General features: G+C 48.6%; 10 protein-coding genes across 10 annotated transcripts; 7 read left to right on the forward strand and 3 right to left on the reverse strand.

Moving 5' to 3' along the window:
* Positions 1–518: 518 nt before the first annotated feature.
* On the forward strand, positions 519–1457 carry CTAM01_15841 (phytanoyl-CoA dioxygenase; the record flags this gene model as incomplete). Its single annotated transcript, XM_060531835.1, has 1 exon — positions 519–1457. The coding sequence occupies one exon, from the start codon at positions 519–521 to the stop codon at positions 1455–1457; it is 939 nt and encodes a 312-aa protein (XP_060373581.1).
* Positions 1458–2165: 708 nt separating this feature from the next.
* On the forward strand, positions 2166–3385 carry CTAM01_15842 (D-isomer specific 2-hydroxyacid dehydrogenase; the record flags this gene model as incomplete). Its single annotated transcript, XM_060531836.1, has 3 exons — positions 2166–2518; positions 2582–2719; positions 2785–3385. The coding sequence occupies 3 exons, from the start codon at positions 2166–2168 to the stop codon at positions 3383–3385; spliced, it is 1092 nt and encodes a 363-aa protein (XP_060373582.1).
* A 1144-nt stretch (positions 3386–4529) lies between these two features.
* Positions 4530–5036, forward strand: CTAM01_15843 (uncharacterized protein; the record flags this gene model as incomplete). Its single annotated transcript, XM_060531837.1, has 1 exon — positions 4530–5036. The coding sequence occupies one exon, from the start codon at positions 4530–4532 to the stop codon at positions 5034–5036; it is 507 nt and encodes a 168-aa protein (XP_060373583.1).
* Positions 5037–5320: 284 nt separating this feature from the next.
* On the reverse strand, positions 5321–7266 carry CTAM01_15844 (major facilitator superfamily transporter; the record flags this gene model as incomplete). Its single annotated transcript, XM_060531838.1, has 4 exons — positions 5321–5733; positions 5790–6640; positions 6695–6982; positions 7052–7266. The coding sequence occupies 4 exons, from the start codon at positions 7264–7266 to the stop codon at positions 5321–5323; spliced, it is 1767 nt and encodes a 588-aa protein (XP_060373584.1).
* Positions 7267–13451: 6185 nt separating this feature from the next.
* Positions 13452–13616, reverse strand: CTAM01_15845 (uncharacterized protein; the record flags this gene model as incomplete). The annotated part of the gene is made up of 1 exon (XM_060531839.1): positions 13452–13616. One exon carries the CDS (start codon positions 13614–13616, stop codon positions 13452–13454), a length of 165 nt encoding a protein of 54 aa, XP_060373585.1.
* A 681-nt stretch (positions 13617–14297) lies between these two features.
* CTAM01_15846 (uncharacterized protein) lies at positions 14298–15412 on the forward strand (the record flags this gene model as incomplete). Its single annotated transcript, XM_060531840.1, has 2 exons — positions 14298–14791; positions 15295–15412. The coding sequence occupies 2 exons, from the start codon at positions 14298–14300 to the stop codon at positions 15410–15412; spliced, it is 612 nt and encodes a 203-aa protein (XP_060373586.1).
* A 1039-nt stretch (positions 15413–16451) lies between these two features.
* On the forward strand, positions 16452–17467 carry CTAM01_15847 (uncharacterized protein; the record flags this gene model as incomplete). Its single annotated transcript, XM_060531841.1, has 4 exons — positions 16452–16615; positions 16666–16743; positions 16802–17189; positions 17294–17467. 4 exons carry the CDS (start codon positions 16452–16454, stop codon positions 17465–17467), a joined length of 804 nt encoding a protein of 267 aa, XP_060373587.1.
* A 1135-nt stretch (positions 17468–18602) lies between these two features.
* CTAM01_15848 (cytochrome P450) lies at positions 18603–20587 on the forward strand (the record flags this gene model as incomplete). The annotated part of the gene is made up of 7 exons (XM_060531842.1): positions 18603–18810; positions 18909–19041; positions 19096–19287; positions 19351–19502; positions 19558–19796; positions 19867–20138; positions 20191–20587. The coding sequence occupies 7 exons, from the start codon at positions 18603–18605 to the stop codon at positions 20585–20587; spliced, it is 1593 nt and encodes a 530-aa protein (XP_060373588.1).
* A 2074-nt stretch (positions 20588–22661) lies between these two features.
* On the forward strand, positions 22662–24145 carry CTAM01_15849 (glycosyl hydrolase family 76; the record flags this gene model as incomplete). The annotated part of the gene is made up of 3 exons (XM_060531843.1): positions 22662–22749; positions 22807–22911; positions 22962–24145. The coding sequence occupies 3 exons, from the start codon at positions 22662–22664 to the stop codon at positions 24143–24145; spliced, it is 1377 nt and encodes a 458-aa protein (XP_060373589.1).
* A 633-nt stretch (positions 24146–24778) lies between these two features.
* CTAM01_15850 (uncharacterized protein) lies at positions 24779–25169 on the reverse strand (the record flags this gene model as incomplete). The annotated part of the gene is made up of 2 exons (XM_060531844.1): positions 24779–24974; positions 25069–25169. The coding sequence occupies 2 exons, from the start codon at positions 25167–25169 to the stop codon at positions 24779–24781; spliced, it is 297 nt and encodes a 98-aa protein (XP_060373590.1).
* Positions 25170–25838: the final 669 nt, after the last annotated feature.

Genomic DNA, 25838 nt, shown 5'->3' on the forward strand with positions numbered 1-25838 from the left:
TAGCCCTTTTAGAGTATCGTTATTATGCTCATAGGATGCTCATAGAAAAGCTGTCAACTTGAACTTGAGTACAAGTTCAAAGTCCCAAACCTTTTTCCAAATAATAAAGAAGTACAGTTCTCGCTGTTAGGCAGCCAAAAGCACCTTTCTCGCTTCGACTACGAATTTTGTGATGTCATTTGCGATTGAGAGGCGTTTCGCTACCCAGCTGACAAAGTCTCCCATGGCCAGACGCGCCGACTTCGCAGGAGTTCTCGGGTGTAATGCAGCCATGATGAGTCCCGCCGGATTGAAGTGGATGCTGTGAGAGCACCTCATCACTCGCAAGTCTTCCGTGATTCCCATGGTAGATACACTAATCATACCCCTCTTTGGATGGTTTATGCTTGGTAAAAACAACTCAATGCATAGAAACAATATGTACAGGACTCTTCCATTGCGTGAAGAGTCACATACCTCCTTTCCTTGGAAGAAAGTAAGATTTTTGCACCATCCATATTTCCAATATCAAATTGGAGATGACGAGACCATATTGGTATAGACAATTCACTGAGCATGGCTTTGCGGTTATTCCATCGGTAATCCCTTACAATAAAGCTATCGAGTATCAGCAAAAGGCCTTCGCGTGGCTCAAGTCCTTCGACAACGCCGCGTTGGATCTAGCAGACCCCTTAACATGGACCCCCGACAATCTGCCATTCATTTCCGGAATCAACACAGTGAACCATTACGGAGTTGTGCACGAGAAGTTCATGTGGGACATACGCCTGGAACCAGGCGTGATCGACGTCTTCGCAAATGTATGGAATACCCGCGACCTTATCGTCTCCTTTGATGCCCTGAACATCACACTTCCAAGACGCCAAGGTCATATTCCCAGAAAAAAGTGGCCTCATGTCGACCAGAGCCCATACAGACAAGGCCTAGAGTGCGTTCAGGGCATAGTGAACCTCTCAAAGGCTGGCATCGAGGACGGCGGGTTGACGGTATACCCGGGAACGCACAAGATCACCGAGTCGTTTTTCAGAGAGCATACCGACAAGTCGGAGTGGACGCGGAAAGACTTTTTCAACTACACGACTGAGCAGATTGCATGGTTCGAGAAGGAAGGCTATCGGGAGCAGAAGGTTGTCGCGGAACCAGGTGATTTGATCATCTGGGATTCGCGACTGATCCACTTCGGGGCCGAGCCAACATCAAAGAGCAATACCATACGGACCATCACATATGTGTCGTATGCTCCTGCATCTTTTGCGACGAAGGCAGCCCTCGAAGCCAAGAAGAAAGCCTTCGACAAGTGGCTGGCTACGACGCATTGGCCTCATGACAACATTGTTCCGAGGACAAATCAGCCAACCCTGCCGGATGGGACTGTTGACAATAGAAGAATGGAGCCGTTGGAGAAACCTGAGCTTACTCCAGAGTTGCTGAGGCTGGCGGGGGTTGAATCATATTAAACATGCAACCCCGCAACAGTACAAGCTGGGGTAGGCGGAGATGGCGACCACTCTGCCTGGGGACTTGAGGCTTGTAGCTCGTCTACTGGATCTAAGATCTTCTGACGATGGTACAAGTGATTCGTTCGTCCATCATGTAAGAAAGGCTTGATTAGGAAATTGTATTCTCAGCTGCGGTCGGATGATCTCTGTTGGCGACCGTGTCGGCGCGTAAGTGCTGACTCGTGCGCTAGCCCACGCTCAGCTTTACAAGCGTGTCCACCATGTTTGAAGCAGAAAATGTTAATTCGTACCGGGAACTGAGAGGGATATCCGGTTCATATCGGCCTGCCCATGCCGGACCAAGGTAAAGGCTCGTTATCTGTCAGATAGGGAGGCCAACACCACGCCGGCCCGGGTTCTTTGCGCTGCTGATAGACAGCCGGTATCGCGGATAGTTCCCGGTCTCGGGACGACTGCGGAGTACCGGGGGGCCCACGTCTGACAAACGATTGATTTACTAAGTAATACCCAGTCATTTTCCCATTTTCAGCCTATCAGAGCCCGCAGATTCCTTATCGGAAACCCTCTACCGTGGATACTCTTTGTTAAATTCCAAGCAGTAGACTGTCGAAGCACTTTGCCGCGGACCAAGCTTGAGAATAACCTCAGCACAACGGTTTCCAACTCTTGGCGTTGAACGACCGCGACAAAGACCAGATCATCAAGATGGGAGATCTTGGAAACCGTCAAAGCCCCTTGGCAGGAGACAAGCTCTTGGTATTTCTCTCAGCGCCGGAAGACACGAAATGGACAAGCAGGATCTCTCAGCGCTTCCCCGGCCTGAAAGTCTGCTGGGAGTCCAACTTGAGGCCTGGTGGCGGCTTTCTTCTGCCAGATGAGCTGCCGGATGAGGTGTGGGAAGATGTGACGATTTTCATGGCCTTCAACCCGCCGTCTGCTCATCGCTTGTCTAAGGTTCGCTTCGTGCAGTTGACCTCTGCAGGCGCCGATAGATGGCTCGACCACAATGTCTACAAGGACCCTAAGGTTTCATTTTGCACTACAAATGGCTGCCATCCGTGAGTTCTTACTGTGCTACTACTGGTCTCATGCAATAACCTGATGACTGACGTGATCTGCAGGCCCCAGATCGCGGAATGGGTCATTGGTTCATGGCTCGCGCACCAGCACCATTTCCAGCGCTATCATAATCACATGAAGGAAGGATTCTGGGAAGGCCCGATGGAAGTAGACTTTGAAGACTCAGTCGGACTTCGCATGTAAGTCATCGCCCGCGCTGTTCGTCGTGAGGGAAAGAAGGAGCTGCTGACTCGATCGACTTCAGGGGTGTTCTGGGTTATGGTGCCATAGGGCGCCAGTGTGGTAAGGTTGCGCAAGCAATGGGAATGGAGGTGTATGCGTATACGAGAAGCGAGCGCGCAACACTCGAGTCTCGCAAAGACGACAGCTACTGCGTTCCCGGCACTGGAGACCCCGATGGACTGGTCCCTGCTAAGTGGTTCCACGGCGCTTCCAAAGAAGCCATTAACAACTTCTTGAGCCAAGACCTCGATCTATTGGTACTCGGTCTGCCTTTAACAGAGGAGACGAAAGGACTGATTGGCAAAGAGCAATTTGAGATCTTGTCAAAGCGGAAGACTTTTGTTTCAAATGTTGCCAGAGGTCCCTTGATTCAGACCGACTCCCTTATCGAAGCTCTCGAGGGTGGTAAGATCCGGGCGGCTGCTTTGGACGTCACAGATCCGGAGCCGCTTCCGAAAGATCACCCACTGTGGAAGGCGCCCAATGTCTTCATTACACCCCACGTCAGTTGGAGAACAGATGGATACTGGGAGCGAGTTCTAGGAGTTCTGGAGGCAAACTTGGAGCGTATAGATGCTGGCAAGCCTCTCATTAATGTGGTCAACAAGAAGTTGCACTATTGAGTACTCGTGGCTGCGTGAATTTGACAGCATTCTTTGTAGTGAGAGGCGAAAGAAAGATCAATTCATACCCCGAGAGTCTTAAAACCTACATGTAGTAGTCGCTCACTATATGATCCAAATTCCCCACTATCGCTATCCTCAGAGTTCAAATACAACAGCGCCGTTAGTCTCTGTCTCTAATGATTGCACTATTACTTCCAGTATTCTACGAACCCATTCACTAAGCTAAATGTCTCTCGTTTCCTGAAAAGCGCCACCACGCCTAACATCTCTCCCTGCGGCGACAAAGGGGACTAGATATATAAGACTGGCTGGCCGACACTACGTACATAATGAAGACTGAATTGTCTGCGAGCCAGCCTGACTGGAGACCGCCGATGCAGGTTCCAACGAGATACGAGGTGACGATACTACCTAGAGCGATGATTGAATGTATAGTATGCCCTAAGCACGCGCTCAACTCAATTCAGTAATTCCAATACGAAAGACCGCCACGCGAGGCGTGCGGAGTCCTAATACATCTCTGCGAATTCACCCGGTATCTCATGAAGGAGAAAGATGCCCGGACCGCTCAATGCACCTGGGAATGAATCGTCAGGCTTTATGGGTTGGGCATTGCTTTCAACCGTGAGACCAGTATTCATCGACATGCCCAATAGCTCGAGGCAGCTAAGTAGGTATACTCAAGGCTTTGGACATGAACTGTTTTTTGAAGTGCTTTTATCTGGCCGAATAATCGATTCTGTCAGTAAGTCAGTTATCTGAATTTCTCGTTTCATTTTCTGCTTAACTCACTGCCCACACATCTCCAAATCCTCTGCTCCGCAACCCGGGTAAGCCGCATGGAACCCATCACGTCACATCCGTTCTTCGTCCGATCAACACCACTTGACGCCTCCGGTTTCATTCGATCTTCAGCCAAATTCATGACGGAGCTTCCCCAACCACCATCCCGACCCTGGGCGACCTTCTTGATCGATAAAAAGACGAGGTCGTTCCTCCTCGTAAAGTCAGAATTAAGACACCATTCTGTGAGTCACCTTGGACGCGTCGAGCCACCTCGATTCAATGAACCTAAATCTGGGAGGTTCAGTCACTTCCAGTCGCCCACTACACCTTCTGAAACCCCCCAAACCCCATCAAGATGGCCACCGCACCCCCGAAAGACCTCGAATCCCTCCCCACAATCTACTGCCACGCCTGGGCCGCTCGCGACCCATCCTCCCTTCTAGCTCTTTTCACAACAGACTCCTGCATGACAGATCACGGCGCCCAAATCCACGTCCCCTACGCCTTCCTCAAACGCCACCACAAACACTGGAACGGTGCGCACAAGGACTTTGAAGTCTACCTCGACAAGCAGTACCCCGTCTACTGGGCCGAGATGGACGCCGACGGCAACGGGTACTGCAGCTTCCGGACCGTCAACAAGGGGATTTTCGTCAACGACCTAGGACGACGAAAGGCGACGGGGTTGCCGTTTGAGTATTCGGGTGTTATTGATCTCAAGTTGAGGGCGGGCAAGATTGCGCAGGCAGATGAGTGGTTGAGGGTTCCTTTCGAAGATAGTGTCTCGCCTGATAAGTATATCAAGATCTCGGAGGAGAGTTTGAAGGGCGTGATGAGGGGAGACCTTCATAAAGATGCTTGAGGATGAAAAATATTTTAAAGTACACCAAGGCCCTGACAAGGAGCGGTCTTGGTATGCTTCAATTCATTATAATGAAGATCAGGGCATATTGAACTGAAAGTCAAAGGTGAAATCCATATTAACAATCAATGTTTCTTAAATGGCTTTTTATACAACGTGTAGATTAAAACCAATGAATAGTAGGTAGATTGACGGTCCTTAGTATGGATCGACCAGATGAAGAAAAAGTCGCTTTTATATCATAGAGCAAGGCTATGTGGGGTATTATCATCGTCAACTACTCTTCAAACAACGTTTCCGCGCACTTGCTTGATCTTCTTGACGTTCAGGTTGCGCCACATGGCGACGGAGCCAAGAGCACCGACCAGGAGGCAGATACTAGTAATGAGCATGATGCGCTGCGAGTCACCGTAGGCACGCTGAATGCCAATGCGCTCGGGACTGCCGACCTCGTAGCTAAGCTGCTGGTAGATATCGCCATAAATGGTGTCGACGGGGGTGCCTGCAGGAGTGTACTTTGCAATATTCTTTCTGAAAGTACCGGTCCAGATGGCAGTGGCGACGGTGTAACCAACGGTGGAGCCGATGCTACCGAAGAGGTCCAGGATGGCCATGATGACGGCGACGTGGGCGTGGTCGGAGGGACTGAGCATGGCCATCTCTCCGCAGATGACAGTGGGTCCACCAGCAAACGCGACTGTATTGAATGTTAGTAACGAGAACGTTGAAGAGCTTCAGAGTTGCGCGACGTACCGAAAATTTGAGTCATGATAATGTAGCCGAGAGGTTGGTCAGGCTGACGGAAATGAATCATGAGGCCAACGCCGAGCATCATCAAAGGAATGCAGAAGAAAAGAGCGAAAGGCTTGAAGCGTCCGGTGCGGTAGATGAGCCAGGAAATGATAATGGAGAAGAAGCAGGAGCCCGTTCGGTAAATGTTGCTGATGTAGGTGGTCTGAGAGGTGGATGTATTCCAGACAACCATGAGCATGGAAGTAAAGAAGGATCCCCAGACAGCAGAGTTGAAGAACACAAAGACGAACATCATGCCACCGAAGAAGACGGTTCTGTCCATCAGAAGAGAGAAGGGAATGAAGGTGACGGGGGCGAAGAACTTCTCGTAAACAACGAAGCCGATGATCAAGAAGAAACCGACGACAATGAAGGCAATGATCATGGGAGAGCGCCAACCTTCAGTCTGGTAGGAGTAGATGTTGAATGGCAGCAGGAACAGTGCCATGCCGGCAGCGAGAATGAGGATGCCAAGGGCATCGACATCAATGAGGAACTTGAGAATCTTGGCGCCAGAGATGTTCTTGATGGAACCGCGGCTGTCGATGACGCCCATCTTCTTCGCTTTATGCTGGTTCCAGAGGAAAAGGAGAACAAGAGGTCCTATAACGACGGGAGCAACGATAGCCCACATACCAAGACCCCAACGCCAGCCAATGCCATCCTCTCTGAGGATACTGTCGGTGATGGGGCCAGCTGCCCAGGTAATGAAGATGTATGGCGTCGTTGCGAACGAGAGCATTAGAGCTCTGCTCTTCAGAGTAGAGGTATCGGCGATGAAAATAGTAATGCAGTAGGAGATACCTTGGGATCTTTAGGGTGTTAGTACTGGTCAAGGGTGGTCATCGTGGAAGCTCATTGCTTACCCAACTGAGTAGAAGACCTGCGCAGCAGCATAAGTCTCGACGCCATTGCAAGCAGCCATCATGATAAAGCCGAGAATCCAGCAGATGAGCATGATACCGAGACCTTGAGGACGGCCCCATGTGTCGAGAATCTTGGCAAGCGGTAACTTAATCAGGCCGGCAATGAGGGTTGACATGACACCAGTCGTGGCTGTCAACGAGTGCAAGGCGAAAGAGCTAGTGACAAAGGGGGACAAGACGCGCATCGAGACCTCCTGGATAGAGGTAACAACATAGAACAACCAGATCCTTTACAGACAGTCAGTCATCGTCCAGATAGCTACCAATCCCTGTCTGGGCATCGTATGTGTAACCCACAGGATGTAAGCAATGATAAGATCGCGCTTTGTCCACACGGTTGTCATGGCCTCGACCTTGGCGACACCGGCCTGGAGGTCCTTTGAGATTGGCTCGTCATCGCTTGATCTATCACCGGGGTGCTCGCCCGTCGTCTTCTCGTCGTAATGGGGAGATCCAGTAGGTTCGGCAGCAACCTGCTCCTCGACAGGAGCTTTCTTGGAGAACAAGCCCATGATTGTGTCGTTGGAACGTCTGGCTATGCTGGGCGGATGATGTTGGCAGCGGCCAGGCTCAGATGCGTTGAGAGCAACAGAAAAGGGTGTCTTCTGTTGTCGTCCGAGAGAGTTTGATGCCGGGACGCAAGACCACTGGTAGGCAGGGCAGATGCTGGGTCTAAGTATTACACGCCGAAAGCTGCGCGAGCTGGCTGGACAGTCGTGTAACCGCCATGGGCTCGGCGAGGGCAAGGCAAAGAATGGTTGACGGGTGGCACCACTAGTGTAAGGTCAGAGCTAGCTCTCCACCCCCATGCAGCATTAGCACCACTTTGTTCGTGTAGCTGTGTGTCCACCCAGAGCAAAAGAACCTTTGACCCCGAGTGGAATTTTGGGCTGTGGAGAGATCCATCGGATGTAAGAGCCAGCGGTGGCCGAGAGTGACTTTGCCCGCGTGGGACAGACTGTTGAAAAGGCCCAAGGCAGGAGAGAGCTGACCAGCGTTCCACTCGAATAGCCCGGGATGATTCAGTGGCAGCGTGCACGGGAAATCGTGGACACAGAATTACGAAATGGCGTCCAGTTTACCGAGCTGACTTTGCCCGGAACGTTGGGCGACTCGGACCATGTGGGGATCCAGGGAAGCCATCCCCCTGGAAGGCGTCCGGAAAGGAAGGGTTCTAGGTTGTATTCCTTGCTTGGGACCTTGGGTTCCAACGGGCAGAACAGACGGATGCACAGGGCACGCAGGCGGTAGGCGTGTGAATCGGAGGTAGGGTGGCAGTCAAGTGAGCCGATGCGCCGAATGAAGTTCTAGCTGCAGCTCGGTTACCAGCGTCGGTTCACTGGCACGACTGGTCGTCGCATCTTGGCGCTGGCGGAGGGCCTCACATGTCAGATTGCCCGGAAACCAGTTCGCGTGGCCGTAGGCATTTGTCTTGGGGCGCACATCGGGATGAGGTATATAGAAGCTATGCTAGCGGATCTTGGAGGGAGAGATCGTCGCGCGATGAGCCTTTCATGGTGTCCTGCGCGTGGCGAGACCCGAGGAGCAAAGCGATGGAGGGTTGTAGTGGTAGGATCATTAATCGCGAGATGCTTGCGCTTGTTGCCTTGCATGAATCGTTGGGTCGTCTACTGCCCTGTCTTTCTGGATGGCTTTCTCTACAAACAAACGTTGGTAAGGTAGATCGAATCGGGATGATTAGGGAGGATCCTCTACCTTGGACCCGAGAGACACTGGAGGCCGTCGGAGAGATACAGAAGTCCTTTTTGCCTTCCAGATTGCGGGGCCCGGTGGTGGTCCTCTCTGCCGGACGATTCGTCGCGATTCGGCAAGAGAATTAAGGATGAAGAAAAGCTTCACTTCAAGCATGACCAGGGCCGAGGTGTAGCGGAGAGAGATGGAAACAGCCAGTCATCGCCACCGTAGGACAGTCGGAGGAGGGAAAGAGGGGACGGATGCTAACTACATAGATACATCTGAGATGTCACTCCTTCCAGTTTAGAAGCCCGGAAGGTGCCATTGCCTAAGGTACCTGCCACGCACGGCTGGCGGACGTTTTGGTCGGGAACGGGAAGGAAAGAATGATGCGTGGATGCCAACAGTGGAAGCGTGTGCCTGCCAGGAAGGAATTTGTCACTTTCCAGCGCGTCCAAGTCGGCAGGAACAAACACCAAGGCAGAAGGAACCGAAGGAACCCCACTGTTGCCCACCCATTTCCAGGGAAGGAGGTCCTCAAAAGCTGGCCATTGGTTGGTCCATCGCCTGTGGTGTCATTTTAGGCTGTGGGGCCATTCCAATGGCGCCGAAGCAAATTTTTATCTGATGCCGCCCCGCTTTTTCTAATCTTATCAGATCATCTCGCTGCCTCAGGAAAGATATCGCATCTGCCAGTTCCGCCTGAACTTCCAATTTGCACCTATTCCCGTCTCGTCGCCCAGTGACACAAAGATTTCCTCCTCTTGATTGTCCAATCTGTTACTCCGCCCAGGAATCTACACGACAGCCAGCTGATCCCACCGAAGTCCCACTCTGCAACGTAGGGCTGGACGTCAATGACCTCTCCATCCTGGAATGGGCACGCGCTGCCAGCCTGCCATCTTGCTTGCTTGCATCCGCGTACCTGGAGCCATCACCGTCGCATTGCGGTCCGATCTATGTAGCATTCTGCCAGCTTCACTACCAGAATGGCCCGGTTGCCCAGCCTTGGCCTTGGCTTTCAGTACCTGTGCAACTCTCCATCCCGTCCTGTCACCTTATTAGAGTTGACCTTGGCGCGAACATCCCGTTCCGATGCTGCCGCGCTGTAATCGAGCTTCATCCACTGGCGGAAGTCTTTCGTTCTCGGTTACTCGTCTACCTGTCTGTTATTCGAGACCCAAGAGCAGTCTGATATTGGTCAAGTGCGCGTCCCGGCGAGTGTCTCTCTACCGCGGCTGTGTAAAGACCCGACTATCGGCCCTTCAAGCTTACGAGTATTCTTGTTACGGATGCTCCGCCGGAATTCTGCTGTGCCGCAGGCGAGAAATATCAAGATCCTGCTTAGGTTCTCCATTGACTAACAAATACCTACACTGCCTTACATCGGGCCAGCAGGCCGCATATGCACCAATGACATTTCTTCGCGCCTTTCACGGCACTTTATCATACCTAGTTCACAGATACTCTTCGTCTGGCTGCGTGAACGATGTCTCAAACTTCGCTGGAATTCCATCTCATTGCTCGGATTCCGACCGAATAAGGTAGTTACAGCTTGTCAATGGCGCCTGCAGCAAAGACGGCGGTCTCGAGTAGAAACGCCACATGATGCTAAGCGTCAGACACCCTGACTCTATATTTTCAGGGCAAAATCATCGTCACTCGCGTCTTTTTGCTTACAGACACTACATGGGAGTGGCGAGGCTCCAACAATCACACAACAGGACGGACCCCCAGTGACACTTTCGAGGCTACTGCATACGGTCTCCCACCACGGAACCGAGCTGCTGGGCCAAGCATGCCAACCCGCCCGTATCCGTAGGAGAACCAGCTAGGTCAGTGGCGCCACATTAGTGCCATGGTTTTCAACCCTCATAGCTCCATGCTACATTTTCCACTCATAGAGCTTTCCTGACCTAGGCGGGACCCACAGATCTCTGAGAGGTGGTCTGCCTGTAAGCACGATCAGGGGACTTTGAATTGGGACGAAAATCTCTCTTCTAGCACTTGACTAGCATGAATCCACAGTCGGCCGCTGCTAGGATCGATCCTTGAGCTACTCTTACGGCCGCCAAGCTCGGTTTGCCTAGCTGAGACTCTTTTCCGATTACCGCCGAGGCAAGGGCCGCCGAGAAGCCAGTCCTATGCCTAGATGCCAGCCAACAAGCAGCACAAGGATGTTTCCGTGCCCACTTGCGACATCGGCCCACCATCAGGTAGACCATCGTGGGGGCGAGTGCTTACACCTTTGACTGTCTGACAACATATTCATAATCGGAACGTCAATTCCGGCATTTTCCTCCGGAGAAAGCTGCCAATGGAGGCCTTGCCATGCAGACTCTAAGAGACACATCGGGTCTCCCGATGATTCGATGCCCGTCTACTAGTACATCATCCTTGATCCGTCCTGCGTTAAGTCAAACCACCCACTTTTAGCCCACCCCCCCTTTTGGCCCACCCCAACAACATAGTCTCAAAACATCGGCATTAACTACAGTTAATTAATTAACTACCTTTTACTACTATAATAATATAATTAAAATTATTATTAAGTAATTCGACCCCTATAAGTTAATTAGGACTAACTAAATAGTTATTAGAGTCCTCTTAAGCCTTTTATATATCCTAAATACTTACAAACCTAATATTTAAATTTATTAAAATATTCTTTTTTTTTAAACCTTATATACTTAACCCTTACTTTTAAAAATCAAATTTAGTACTAAGATATAGCTAAGTAATAAGCTTACTTACTAAATACTTTTTTTTATTTTTTTAAATAATAGTTATTAAGTAGTATTATTTAAACTAAGCTTTATAAATAGCTTTAAATAGTTACTAAGCTCGCTAGTTTTTTTAAAAATTAACTAATTAATAATAAAAGTTACTAATACTTAGTTAAGTAGTTTATTAATATTACTAGTCGTTTACCTAGCTTCTATACCCCTTTTAAATAATATAACTTATATAAATAGGATTATTAAATTAAAAAATAGCTTAGTTATATTAAGTAGTTATAGTCTAGTTACTTTTAACTTACTTTATATATTTAATAATATTAAACTAGCTAAATAAGCGAGTTAATAATAGCTTAAAAAGTACTACTTTTTAATAATAATAGAATTATTTACTATATTTTCTTTACTAAGCTCCTTTTTATAATAAGATTTAATAAGTTTAAAAATAGCTATATCTAACGGCTAAAGGATATAAGAGGTATATAATAATAAAAATAATAAATAAATATTATTTTTATAATACTCTTATATAAATTCTATCGTTATATAACTCCTATACTTATTTAGTATTAATAATCGAGGCTAATTTAGCTTATTAAGCCCCCTAATAAGGGGGGTCTTAGTCTATAATAAAAATACTTTTTTTAACTAATAAAAAGTAGTCTTATTAATTATCTAGTTATTATCTATTATTATAAACTTCTAACTATTATAAAAGTTAAGTTAAAAAAGAAACTATTATTACTATACTAACTTTCTTTTATAAATAACTAATAATTTAATAAATTTATTATTAATAAAAATATACTTAATAATCGTTACCTAAGTACGTAAACTAAGCTCTTTTTTTTATATTATTATAGCCTCTATTATATTTAAAACTAGCCTATTAGCTCCCTTATCCTCTATTATACTAATCTTATTTATATTATATTTATTAGCTTATTTAATATTACTAATTTTTAATATATTAAATAATCTAAATTATAATTTAATTATATTAATAATAACTCTATTAATATAGTACGAATTTATTAAACGACTTTTTTAAACTTTTATTAATAAATTCTTTTTAATAAAAACGTTAATCTATCTCTTTTTAAATAGTTTAATATCCCCTTAAAATATTAAAACTCGTTTAGTAAATTCTCTAACTTATTAATAAGTTAATATAATATTTAAGGTATATTAAATTCGAACTTATTAAGCTAGTTAGTCTTTTTATTATAAGAAAAGCTTTTAAAAGTTTATAAATACCCTTACCCTTATTTAGTAACCTTTTTTATAATTCTAAAGTATTAACCTAAGAACCCCGAATATAATCGAGGCTTTTTTAAAAAAAAAACCGTTTTTAATAATTTTAAAAACTTATTAAACCTTATTTTTAATATATAATACTATTAGTTATAAATTAATAAATATATAAAAAAGAAATTTATTTAGATAATTTTTATAATTATTATATTAAATTAAAAATCGTAAGTAGGGTTTTTAATTAGTAGCTAGGAAGGAAATTGGGGTAGGCCAAAAGGGGGGGTAGGCCAAAAGTAGGTGGTTTGACTTACTAAAGATCTTTTCTATAGTATGTGCAATGCAAAAGTTACACGCGCTTCCAATCCAGTGTTACGCGTCTTTATCGTCGTCTTGTTTGAAATACAACCCCAAGTTAATTTCTAGTAGCGCAGAGCGAGATGAAGTTGTCATACGAAAATTGAGACATGGAGACGAGAAGGCTGGCTTTTTCCAGAGCATCGATCGATACGCCTTCATGCCATTGGAACTTCCTCTAAAGGCAAGCAGTATTATGTCCATCGTTCTGTACCGGCATCTCTTGGTAGGAGAAGTATGCTGAAACTGTGGTTTCTCAAGGCAAAAGTTTGCCTCAAGGTACCACCACTATCGTTCGGAGTGCAGGCTCTGAGAATGTATCTTTGTTCATCACTCGCCTAGTCTAGATTCTGGGCAATATGAACACACTTTATTTTGGATGTTTCGGTCTGGAGCGCGTCAGGCCTCGACTGGAGCCACATGTCTTTGCAAATGTTGCCAATTTGCTATCTAAGCTATCAGCTTCAAGGTCCACAAATCCGAATCGCTTGGAGAAGTCGACTCTCTGTGATGGCTTTCAAGTTCATACCTCAGGCGGAGAGACGTCAACTACAAGGTCATAACCCACAGGTACTATCGATATTCATATAGTGCTTATCAAGTTGTAATGAGTAACGGGATCATGCTCTTGCGGAATGCCAATCAGTTCCCATCTGTCAGGCGTGGGTAGTGTCACCATTTCCAAGCCAGGTGCAAATTGCGGACCGATGCACTAGCAACAAAGAAGAGAGCGTCTCTGGAAGGTGAAGGTGGCCTGACAAGTATACTACCTGCACAAATTGAGCCATATTGATAGCACGACTCGCAGTTTCCAGCTGCATCCCGACTTCGTCCATTTTCACAGCGAGTCGTTGTCAGCTTTGAAAGTCTGTAAAACTTCAATTTGAGCTTGAGACATGGACGACACCATATGCAACCTATCTGCCAGACTAGAGTGCCAGACTGCAATGTGGGGGCGGAGCGATCTCCCTGATAAGTTTGGACTTACCAATACATAGTACCAGCGTTCCTCGGAGAGCCGGGTACTTGAGCGAGGGTCTTCCGAGTTGCATTCCGGTCCGATGGCCCCACCCCGACCGGCACCCGATAATAACGCTCAAAGTCGATGGCTTGTTCTATCCACGAAGTCTAAAAAGTCCGACATCAAGCAACTTTAAAGACGCAATTCAAGCTTCGTTGGTACCAGGCATACCACGTGGGCTGGACATCAGACGTTCTAGGTCTTCATGAGCTCTCCAGTTCCCCGCGACGGGTTTCGAGAGGGGAGAGTGATGTCATGACGACATGGGCCTCAGTCGACACGTCCCCACGCGGCTCGACTGCGAATGATGGGCAAGCTTCGCGGGGCTACGTCATTCTATGCACGTTCTCGAACTTTAGACGGCGGAAGAAGGTCTCTCCAGGTAAATAAGCAAATCAGTCTTGGATGTTTACGACTTAACTACGATGTACACCGGAACAACTTGATCCTCAAGGGCTGGAAGTCACAATATCTCTCACACATGGGACAACGCCCTCGCCAAAACGCCCAAACGCAGATCGAGCGCTACTTCAACATGGCAACAGGAGCCGGCGAAAACAAGTCGCATCCGACACCATCTTACACCAAGCCCGACCAGATGGATCAAGAAGGGAACAGGCAACCAGCCCAGCAACAGCCGCCAAAGGCAAAACCACCGCACAAGACAGAAACAGAAGAGAAGATCGAGAACGAGACTCCGCGGTTGAGTACTGGGGCTTCAGCATCCATGTCGGAGTCTAGCTCACAGCAGGACGGAGTCCAGTACGTAACGCGAAGGTCAAGGAGTAAACGACACGATCCAGCCAAGCAACACGGACAAGTTGCGCAACAGCAGGTTGGACCCCAGAACCAACAAAATCAACAACTTCAGACCAAGTCCAGCAGTGGAGCGCCGTCGGTGAAGCTAGATATGAATTTGGATGTCGACATTGATCTCAAAGCGAAGGTCCAGGGCGATATAACGCTTTCTGTGTTGTAAGTTCAAGTAGTTCTCATTATTTTCCCACAATTGTAGTGTAGATCTGTTAGAGTAACCTTAGTCCAGAGGAGGAAATCAAAACAAGAAATGATTTATCAAGCTCCAAGAGAAGAATCGCGACAAGTCATGTGAATGAACGTGATTATTCGAACAAATGCTAGACGGCGCTTGTGCATGGAACGTAGACATGAAGGGCAACAGCGAATCATTTGATAGTCCGTCCTAACTTCCCTGATTTTCGCAAATCCGAAAATCCATAGAACCCAGGACTCCAAAACAACTGCAAGTGCCTATCATGTACTAGCACTATGCAAATGACAATCGATGGGATATGTCATTAACAACCAGCCGCAAACGACCAGTGTCTCATTCTACAGATCTTGATTCTCGTCCCGGTATAATTTGGATATCCAACAATATTCGAACGTAACACATTCCTCAAAATTCCTCAAGATTCCTCAAATGTTCTCCTGAGATGCCACTGATCCCACATCGGTAGATGTGAAGAGGAGATCGATGTCGTACGCATCTTCAACCCGTCTCATGTCAAAAAGTCTGAGAACAAATCCACAGACCCAGCATCTCGGATTGAGACGCCGTCGAGGATCAGGACCTAAGTGGTATCCGGCATACAATTACCACGCAACAACATCTCACTGCACGATGGGATACATCTTTCTCTGACGAACCTGGAAGACAATTGTAAGGGGTCCTGTACCAAAGGAAATTTCCACTTATGCTTACCCAAGATTTTGCATCATGGCGAAGATCTCATCGATGACATCCTACCTAGGTAGAGCACAGAGGTCACTAAAGGAGGATTCACTGACTGTGGCGCTTTACTTTTGGCAGTGTGGCAAGGAAAAGAAATGAACAGGAATGACATCGGGGTCACCCCCGGCCCCTCACACAAGGGCTCACATATTTCTTGCACAACCCCTTGCATATCAGACCCAGAATGAGGAGCCATAAGACGTACGTGGCATCACGTTCACTCGCTTGTAGTTGCGCACTGCCCTTGATGGCGCCACTACGATGCGGCATGTATTTCCAATTATTTCGGCAGCGGCAGACACCTCGGCACGTCTTGCCGAGAAGATGCATCAAGTTGCGATTATGTTCGGGCCGGTCCACAGAGGAATCGTCATAGATCTATGTCACTTAATTTCCACCCTAACAAGGAGGCAGTCGAATGATACTCGGGATCTTGCAGAGCATTATTAAACAGACCAGCTCTCCGAAGGTGAGCAAAACTGTCAGCCTTGACGGGCAAGGCATTTCACAGACCGGATTTTCTCATTGTCCCATGGTCCATGTCATTGAATCGCACGCTTTTTGGCAGGGATATAGAGAAGGGTAGGGCAGGATATCGACCGCGAATACCGGCGTCTAGCTTGTATCGCAGGGATGGTTTAGCGTCTGCAGTCAGAGACTAGCCGAAGCTTGATCATGCGAACTAGGATAGATCTGAGATACGAAGTCAGAATCGACGAGTCTCGAACTCTATGCTCATACGATGAGATGGAGTAGTTAAATCATGAAAGTCCCACCCTTACTCATGGCTAAACCGATCCACAACATCATTCACCGCAACTAATTCCTGCAAACTGAATTCATCCATGCTTCTTCATTCACGCTTCCTCTCTATCACCCTCGATGATTGCGCGAGATTCTGACCCAGGGATTTATCCCCTCGAAGTCCCGGCTATACTGTTCGGTATCACTTTAGGTTTAACAATGCTGGCAACTTTCAAGGCATCGCAGCAGACCTTTCAAATCTACTCAAGAACAAAGTCGGCGACCAAATTGTACCCTTGGATGTGAGTTACTCGTGTCTATTTAAGTCTCTGTTCTGACGCACTCTACCCAGGATCTGGATCTTCCTCCTCGCCAATATCTCTCAAGCAGTTATGAATTGGCTCGTAGCTCATGGAGACATTGCAAAAGGGTAGGAAGTCCCGCCCTATTTAACCTGTCTGCTCGTCTTACTAGCTGACGGGTGGTAGCATTGGTCTCGGTATTGGAAGCTGTATGCTCTGGACTTTACAAACACAACTCGCTCCCCAAATCCTTGCGAATCGACTAGGGCTTCTCCTAGTAGATAAAAAACGGTCAAAAATGATGAAATTTGGGTTGTTGGCCATAGTTGGGGTCATTAATATCTCAGTGACCTGCATATACGTTGCAGGGTACTCGATCAACCCGGAATATTTCACTCATCTGCACAAGATCTGGGACCCTATCGACAAAGTTGTTGATTTATTAATCGACATTTCGCTGAACACGGTATTTCTACGGATTATTCAACATGAGTTTGTTGCCGACGGTCTTCAAAAGTACCGACTATTATTCTACTGCGGCGTACTCTTCGTATTGATCTCGTTATGTACGGATGTAAGTTGCCCGGTGTGCACATCGATACGATGATATGACTTGACTACGATTACTCAACTATAAAACCCTATATGGAATGTTAATGACTTTTCTTTCAATCAAAGATTCTCATGATTGTCATGATGACTGTACAGGAACCGTTCCTCTACGCTATGACTCACCCAATGGCCTACACTATGAAAATGATTATCGAAATGACGATGGCGGATTTGATATCGTCGATTGCAAAAAGACCACACCAAATGCAAGAGCTTTCGGAACAGATCTGTGTGAGTTAGTGTTTAGTTCTCCTAGCCAGAATCATTCTCCCTGTCGACTGAAAAGTGTCGCGAGACCGTGCTATCGATAGCTTGTTACTCCACTTTTCCATTAAAGCCTTTCAATCAAGTATGGGCGAGGGACTGGTCTCTTGCGGTTTCTGTAAATTTACTTGGTCAACGTGGCATCTGTAATTGAATAGCATCGTATTCATGACAAAGACTGCTACCTGCTACTCAATTTCTAAGTAAGCACCCAATAATAACCAACTAGGGATGCATGGATGCAGAAGACGCACTTATCTTGGTTTCCTGTCGCCAACTTTGGAGACGTTGGTCCTAAGTGAACGTGCTGATTAATGATTCAATTCACTCATGTAGTTTTCGCCAAACTCTTTCAATTTACTGTAGTTGTATCAAGCCACATGCGTGATGACGGTGTTCCATTAGTATCTCGACTCATTGCTAGCAAGTGTCCAGCGTTTTTTCGGGTGATTAAAGTATTAATGCCGAGCTTACAGGTATCCGCAAGTTCTTGCAAATCACTGAGCACAGAGTCTCCAGGGTTCCCCTCTATGCTACGCGAATCTGGCCTGGTCACCTTCGTGTGGAGTGGATGCAACCTCGAAATAGCATGTGGAAGCCCTTGAAAATGGCATGAGAACTGCACAACCAGCCATACCTAATCATCTATCCAAGCCTAATGATTCGCCAGAGCAGCGCTGATCCCCGCGGGGCACCTTGGTCGCTTTTGAAATCGCTGTCTACGCGTTATCCATCACCTTAGCCCTATTGCAGACCTGCGTCCGGAGCGTGTACCCTCCCACAGCAAATAAGGTCGAAGCAAAGTGGGACAGACTCCGCAAGTAGTCAGCGAGATGTTGCATCGCCGACCAGGATAGAGTTGAATCTGTAACCATTGACTGCCAAATGGAGTTGGCGAGGTTTATTAGTGCTCACTCTTCGGACTGACCTTGTGGCCCTACTGCTGGCAATTGCAACACGGGAGCCCGGTAGCCTGGCTGATCTAGTGCTCAGGGGTCTTGATGCAAGAATCGTATTTAAGATGCAAGCACGCAGCACAAAATTTCCTGACGGGAGTGAACGCCCCCGAAAGATTTCTGCTTCTCCATCGTCGAACAACAAATAAGCGACCATGGAGATATTTTCGCTTTCGGTCGGATTTTTCGGTCTTCTACTCATCTCATTCGTCGTTGAGAGGGTCTTGAACAAGTTGAAGAATGGAGTGCGACCCCCATTGCCCCCCGGCCCCAAAGGTTTGCCGATTGTGGGTAATGTGAACGATCTACCCAAACCTGGCGAATTGGATTACGTTCACTGGTTGAAGCATAAGGAGTTATATGGTCAGTTCTGGTATTGAATGGTGATGGCATGATATCCATTATCAGAGAGAGGGTGTGATTTCATCGTTCAGAGGACGTAGCTAATTTGCTTGTCTTAGGTCCTATTAGCTCCATCACAACAATGGGCCAGACAGTTGTAATACTTAGTGATCCACAACTGGCCTTTGATCTCTTGGACAAGCGCTCATTGAAGCATTCCTCGAGACCTTCACAAACGTTCATTGGCGAGATGTATGTGTATTGGAATGTCTTGCGGATCCGTGGAAACCTCTGACAGGAAGAAAGGGTCGGTCTAGAGCACATCACCGGCATGGCCGTCTATGACGAACGGTTCCGCGCACAGCGCAAGGCCATGGGCCGGATTCTCGGCTCAAAGATGGCTGCAGCAAAATACAACGAGTGGCAAGAGGCCGAGGTCGGGCATCTTCTTCTGCATCTGCTAGATAGCCCGCAAAACTTTATAGAACATATCAAGAAGTAAGCGGAAAGATGGATTGTGTCAAAGGCGTCTAGTGGCTCTTCGCTAACCAAATCATGCAGGGAAGCCGGTTCCCTCATCCTCAAGATTACGTACGGCTATACAGCTGAACAGTTCAAGAAAGATCCCTTCCTCGAGATGATTACCGAAACCATGGACAACTTCTCGACGGGCGCTACGCCTGGTGCCTTCTTAGTTGATGTTTTCCCCTTTCGTTAGTCTCGCGCCATGTTCCTGCCCGAAACACCCCTTGTCCTAACTCTGAGCAGTGCGATATCTACCCAACTGGGTTCCTGGGACCGGTTTCAAACAGCTCGCAAAGGAATGGAGAGCCCAGATGGAGGAGACCAGAGACAAACCGTATGCCTTCGTCCAACATCAAATAGCGCAGGGCAAGGACAACTCGTCTTATTTGGCCAATCTTCTCGACTCTCCTGAGCAATCACTATTCGACCAACACAACCACAAACACTCGGCGCTAGCTGTATTTGGAGGAGGTGCAGACACGGTGAGTGGCTCGGTCAATTCTGTCGTGAGCACCGCGTTGTAGTAAACACTGCATACTAAACATCCTACAGACGGTATCGACGGTCGCATCCTTCTTCCTGGCGATGATGGTGTACCCCGACATCCAGAAGAAGGCCCAGGAGGAAATCGACAGAGTTATTGGTAGTGGAAGATTGCCGACTACTAAAGATCGGGAGAACCTTCCTTACATCGAAGCTCTCGTGAAAGAAATTATGCGCTGGCACCCTATTGGCCCCATGGGCCTGCCCCATTCTAGCACGGAGGATGACGTTTTCGAGGGCTACTTCATTCCGAAGGGAGCCATGGTACTACCCAATATTTGGTAAGTCTGTCAACATGTTGAGATAGCTACATTGGCTGAGACAAGTCTATAGGTGGTTCACTCATGACCCAGAGCGGTACCCCGACCCGATGAACTTTGAGCCCGAGCGCTTCCTTCAAAGTGACGGACACGAGCCTGAGGCGGACCCTCACAAGTTTGTCTTCGGGTTCGGCCGCCGAATCTGCCCCGGTCGCATCCTCGCCGATAACTCCATCTTTCTCAATATCGCTCAGTCACTTGCCGTGTATGATTTCGCCAAGCCGATCGTCGACGGCAAGGTCGTTGAGCCGGCAGTCAGGTTCACTACGGGCGTCATCAGCCACCCGCAGCCATTTGAGATCTCCATCAAGCCTCGATCTGCCAAGCACGAGACTCTGATTCGCTCAATTGAAGAGACTTATCCGTGGGAAGAGAGTGATTCCAGAATCCTCGAGAGGATAGAGGTTTAGACGATATCCGGTGGCTTGCCTTTCGCGTTTATGGCCTAGCTTACGATCGTACCCAAATTGCCAGATTGCCATGTTGCTCGACGGGGTGTCTTTCCAGAGGAGCTGGACTTGATGTATTGGGAGTTCGATGAATTCCCTCGAATTAGCCTGTTGTATCAATGAAAAGTTGGCGTCATGCAGCACTATCATACCACAGGGTGATGTTCTACGAAACCGTACTCTTGACTTCTGTTCCTCTGGAGCTATCATGTGTCATTGTAGAAGGTCTTCTCCGCATACGAAGTGAGCCCTTGCGCCGACTGCTTATCAAGTCACACATGCCTTTCGTTACGAGGGATCTAGAGCCAGCTGGGGTCGTCTTTGGCTTCTTTGTGTCGCCGATGACCGCGGTATTGCTTTCGTAATTTGACGGGGAATTATTACCATAAACATGTCTCTTCGTATCCTTGACTGATCGATGTCTCCATCTTCTCTACAATTCAGGACTTTTGGTGTGCAACTCTTCGAAAGCTGCCATGAGTAGGTACCTATCCAGGAGGAGGTCGTCATCTCCAACTCGCTGTGAGCTGTGATAGGTATGGTAGTCAAGGAGGAAGGAGCAACTTCATGCTCATCATAACAGTACTTCACTGCCAGTCAGAAAATTACACGCTCGATACCCTTATTACCTTGTCGATTTCGAGCACAGCCGCAACACCTCCATCATTATGAAGTTTAGCGGCCCAGTTACGGCCATCGCGTCTCTGACCCTGACTTCATGTCTGAAAACTCGAGCGCCGAAGTAGGAAAACGTTGGTGTCCGGAACACTCGGTACGATCGCGTTATAGCAAAAACAGCGGCTAAACTGCCAGTGAAATTTGACCGGCCTGGGAGTAATCGAAAAGATTCAGACAATTCGTAATTGAATGAAGCTAGAAGTTCACCTGCAGGATACATGTCGCTTTTGAAGGGCAAGGAATAATTCTCGTACATTCTCAGCGCCATCATAGGTAAAGTTTTGGGAGGAAGTGGCGGAGCAAAATAGGAAATAAGCAAGGGGTTCGGGAGGAACATGAGGAGACCTACTATCAACCACCTTCGGAGTTTGAGTTGGATTTGAGTTGACAACCACCGATTGAGCACTGAGTAGCGCGACGATGCAACTCTGCAAGTCTTGACTGCCAAAACAAGCAGACGCAAAGGAATAAGCATTTTCATGGGGGATCCGTCGACCCAAATATGTTTAGGAGAGCCCAGCCCAAAATAGACACACAGACAGGTTGACAGGCTTGTTGTTCCTTGTTTCAGTCAACTATCCCTGATTCCGCACCCTTTTTTCTTCACCGTCCCTATCGCATCCTGAGACGCGTAAGTCCACCAGCCCCCCACAACTTTTCCACAGCTTCGTTCCCGCTAAAGACCGAAAAGGAGAGGGAACCAACTTGAGTTTGGATAGGGGTGGATCGTCATCGCGAACGAAGATCACCCCACCACCCGCAGCACGCTAAGACGGAAAGCCGACCGCGACCGTACGGTTCGTCGTCTCTCGAGCCGCCAGTCACGCACTCGCGGCAGTCTACCCCCAGACCCCGGTGAGCGTCGTATGCAAAATTGCGGCAGCCCGGAGTTCACGGCTTCTCATTTCTACATGTATGTTTCAGTCTCAACCAACCCATACTTGGAATTCTGGCGCTAGAAAAACCACCGCATCTAGAACCAAACAATTGAACAACTAATAGAGCCTTAGTGCGAAACCGCCGAAATCGTCTTAACAAGATGGACCCCGAGATCATGCCAGTGGGTTACGTGGTTACATGCGCGTCAGCTACAGACGTCAGCTGTGGAGAGAGGGAAAATTGAAAATGGACCCGCGATTTTGCACAGCCCTTGTGATGGAATGCCCTTTAAGCTCGAAGACTCTTCCGCCCTACCCTGAGGGGCCACCCCTTCGGCGTGCGGTCTCGTTTATGTCTACGTCGTTGCCGTTGTTACTGTCGTTGTCGTTGTTGATGCCAAGCTTTTGCGAATAGCTCGGCGCTGCGATTCGGATCTCTTGTCGCTCGTTTATATCGTCTACCAGCTGAACAAGTCGAGATGAGACCAACATTAGGACTGCCGGCTTTGGCCGTGGGGTTGAATTTGGCGAGCGTCAGTGCTATCGATGTCACATGGACAGATGAAGGTAGGGTATTTGCGTTTGCCGAGTCGTCTTGCCTTGGCTAACCTATTGCGATGTCAGACTCAATAAAGAGTGCCGCGAGCACGGTCGCCTATGGGCTAGTAAAATACTACACTGGTAACAATACTGGCGACACCCCTGGAAACTTACCAGATCCCTATTACTGTAGGTCTAGTCCATAACATTGTCATGGGCCTCGTGTTGACAGTTTCAAGGGTGGGAGGCCGGTGCCATGTTCGGCACATTGATAGACTACTGGTGGCTCACGGGCGATGACTCTTACAACACAATCACCACGCAAGCCATGCTGCATCAAGTAGGCGACGACAACGACTACATGCCGCAGAATCAAACCCTTACAGAAGGAAACGATGACCAGGGCTTCTGGGCAATGGCCGCCATGTCCGCCGCCGAACACAAATACCCGAATCCGCCAGAGGACTCACCGCAGTGGCTCGCCCTGGTCCAAGCAGTCTTTAACGAGTACGTCAGTCGATGGGATACGGAGAACTGTAACGGCGGTGTGCGATGGCAAATCTTTACGTGGAACGCCGGTTTCGACTACAAGAACTCCATCTCGAACGGGTGCTTTTTCAATGTGGCTGCGCGCCTGGCTCGGTACACGGGGAACACGACATACTCTGACTGGGCAGAAAAGGTCTGGACATGGCAGACGGACGTCGGACTACTCACATCCGATCACGAAGTACTCGACGGCGTTCACTTTGAGGGAAAATGCCCCAGCTCCACCGACAGCACAAAGTGGTCCTACAACGCCGGCATCTTCCTCTACGGCGCGGCGGTGATGTACAACATTACGGGGAGCGACACGTGGAAGACCCGCCTCGACGGCATGCTCACGGACGTGCAGACGGCGTTTGTCCAAAACGACATCATCTACGAGGCCTACTGCGAGCCGACGGCGCAGTGCAGCCAAGACGCGCAGAGCTTCAAGGGGTATCTCGCGCGCTGGCTGGCCGCCACATCGCAAGTCGCCGCGCACACCGCGGACACCATCACGGCGCTGCTGCTTTCGAGCGGGAAGAAGGCGGCGATCACCTGTTCGGGGTCTCCCGCTTCGGGGTTCAAGGGCCATGCGGGGACCGCGTGCGGATTCTCGTGGCTGAATGAGACGTTTGATGGGATCGTGGGCGTGGGACCGCAGATGACTTCTTTGCAGATGATCATGTATAACCTAGTCGGGTCGGCTGAGGCGCCCGTCACTGCTACCACGGGAGGAAACTCCACGGGCGATGTAAATGGAGGAAAGACTGATGATGGGTCGGGGTCGTCAAATTCTCTTAAGGCGATCACCACCGCGGACAAGGCCGGTGCGGCCATCTTGACGATAATGGTTTCGGCCAGTGTTGTTGCCGGTAGTGCCTTTCTCATCATGTAGGAGAAGTTTTGTGTTAGTCATTCAGCGAGTTTTGATTTCTTTGAGCAAATGCGAAAGCGAACCCACACCGAGGTGAATCATTCGGTGAAGTACTAACACATGACCGATATGGCTTGACTTGGTGCCAAGGATTTTGAAGCGGAAATGTGAAAGTTTAGTATGCAGGCTCGGCATATCCTGCTCGTGTCGACTGCTTTTTGGCATGTGTTTCGCCTCTGTTTCCCCCTCCGGAAGCGGGGAAGACAAATGCAGTGGGCAAGGTCTCCCGAACTAAACATATTCAGCTTCATGGATTTCGTCAGAGATCTGTGCTGACGCGAAACGAAACTAAGATCGATGTTACGGTACCCTGAGTATGGAACATGTACGCAGTAGACTTTATCAGATCTTGCATGCCGTACATACGTCCGAACAAGCCTTCTCTCAAGGAAAGCATGCATAGCACATGGGGGAAACGTGTCTGTTGAATCAACCAGTTGGCTTACTACTTGCATAACGGTAAGATGGTTCGGCTGATTGATAGCAGTCGAAGGAGTTAGTTTTTGGGAAACTGGTCACCAACGCGAATGGTCGCCTTGCGTCATGGGCAGACTTACACAGACCGTTGTAAACCTTTGGTTGGAGACTTGAGAGTCAAGAGTCTTGGGCGCCCTTCTCGGAGATATCGGACATGTCGCGCACCGACCGCCGGCGAGTGCTCATCGTCTCAACCCATGAGAGCCCGAGCCAGGTCGTGTTCCATGCTTGCCAGTCAAGTTGGTAGTCGATGATGTCGTGCGTAAACCGGCGGGAATTACCCAACTCGTAATCAGTAGATAGAATTGACCTCCTGTTTTGTCGATTGACAACGCAACGTAAAGCCGAGTATGCAAGATCGTTTTTTCCGAGAAGTTCGGAGGTACTGGCCGACACCGGGTTCTCACCGAACTTCACCTAGCACCGGTGTGTCATTCGAATCGGGGTCTTTCGGTGAGCTGATCACAGCCTCTCCAGAGGTGAGCTGTGCCAATGGGAAGCGTCGCATTGCTGGCTGTGGTCGATGCAGGCGCCCCGCCCCACCCACCGGCTTGCCGGTCTAAGCTCCGACCTCGATCGGTCCTCCCCCCCCTGCTATTCCCATGCTCCCATGCTTTTTTTCCCTCCCACTTCATTCTATTCCCGCGCACTGAGGTTAACTGGCATTCGTGCGCTCCAACGTTGGCTCCCGTCCATCTTCCAACCCCCACCTACCTTTACCCTTACCTTACCTTAGCTGGCTGCTGCTGTTGCGGGTGCTGCTGCGCCTTTCAGTCGCCTGTCTTGTCAAGCCTAACCCACTAATCCCAACAATCCTGCAAGAGTCACCGAACGACAGCTTCCAACGCCAATCGACGAAACACCAAGCGACCAATTTCACAGCTTACCGCCTTTTCAGATAGGCTGCTGTGATTCTGACATGCTCTAGGCTCGATCCTTGTGTCACGGCTGTTGTCTCTGGGTGGGTAAAGCTGGAGCCAAGAGCAAAACAGCGTTGCAGGATCGATCCCCCGCCATTTGTCAGCCTTCTCAGCTCTGGTCGCCAAACTGTGTGTGTCACCATCGCACTCTGTCGAATCCTATCCCTCAAACCCCGACTCAAACCTTCGTGAGCCTCCAGTCTCTTCTCCGACTACAACCGCCACTGCGAACGATCAAATCTCTCTTACGACGTCTG

The sequence above is a fragment of the Colletotrichum tamarilloi genome (assembly GCF_030869305.1).
Source record: "Colletotrichum tamarilloi strain Tom-12 chromosome Unknown Scaffold_181.1, whole genome shotgun sequence".
In the NCBI taxonomy this organism is placed as follows: Eukaryota; Fungi; Ascomycota; class Sordariomycetes; order Glomerellales; family Glomerellaceae; genus Colletotrichum; species Colletotrichum tamarilloi.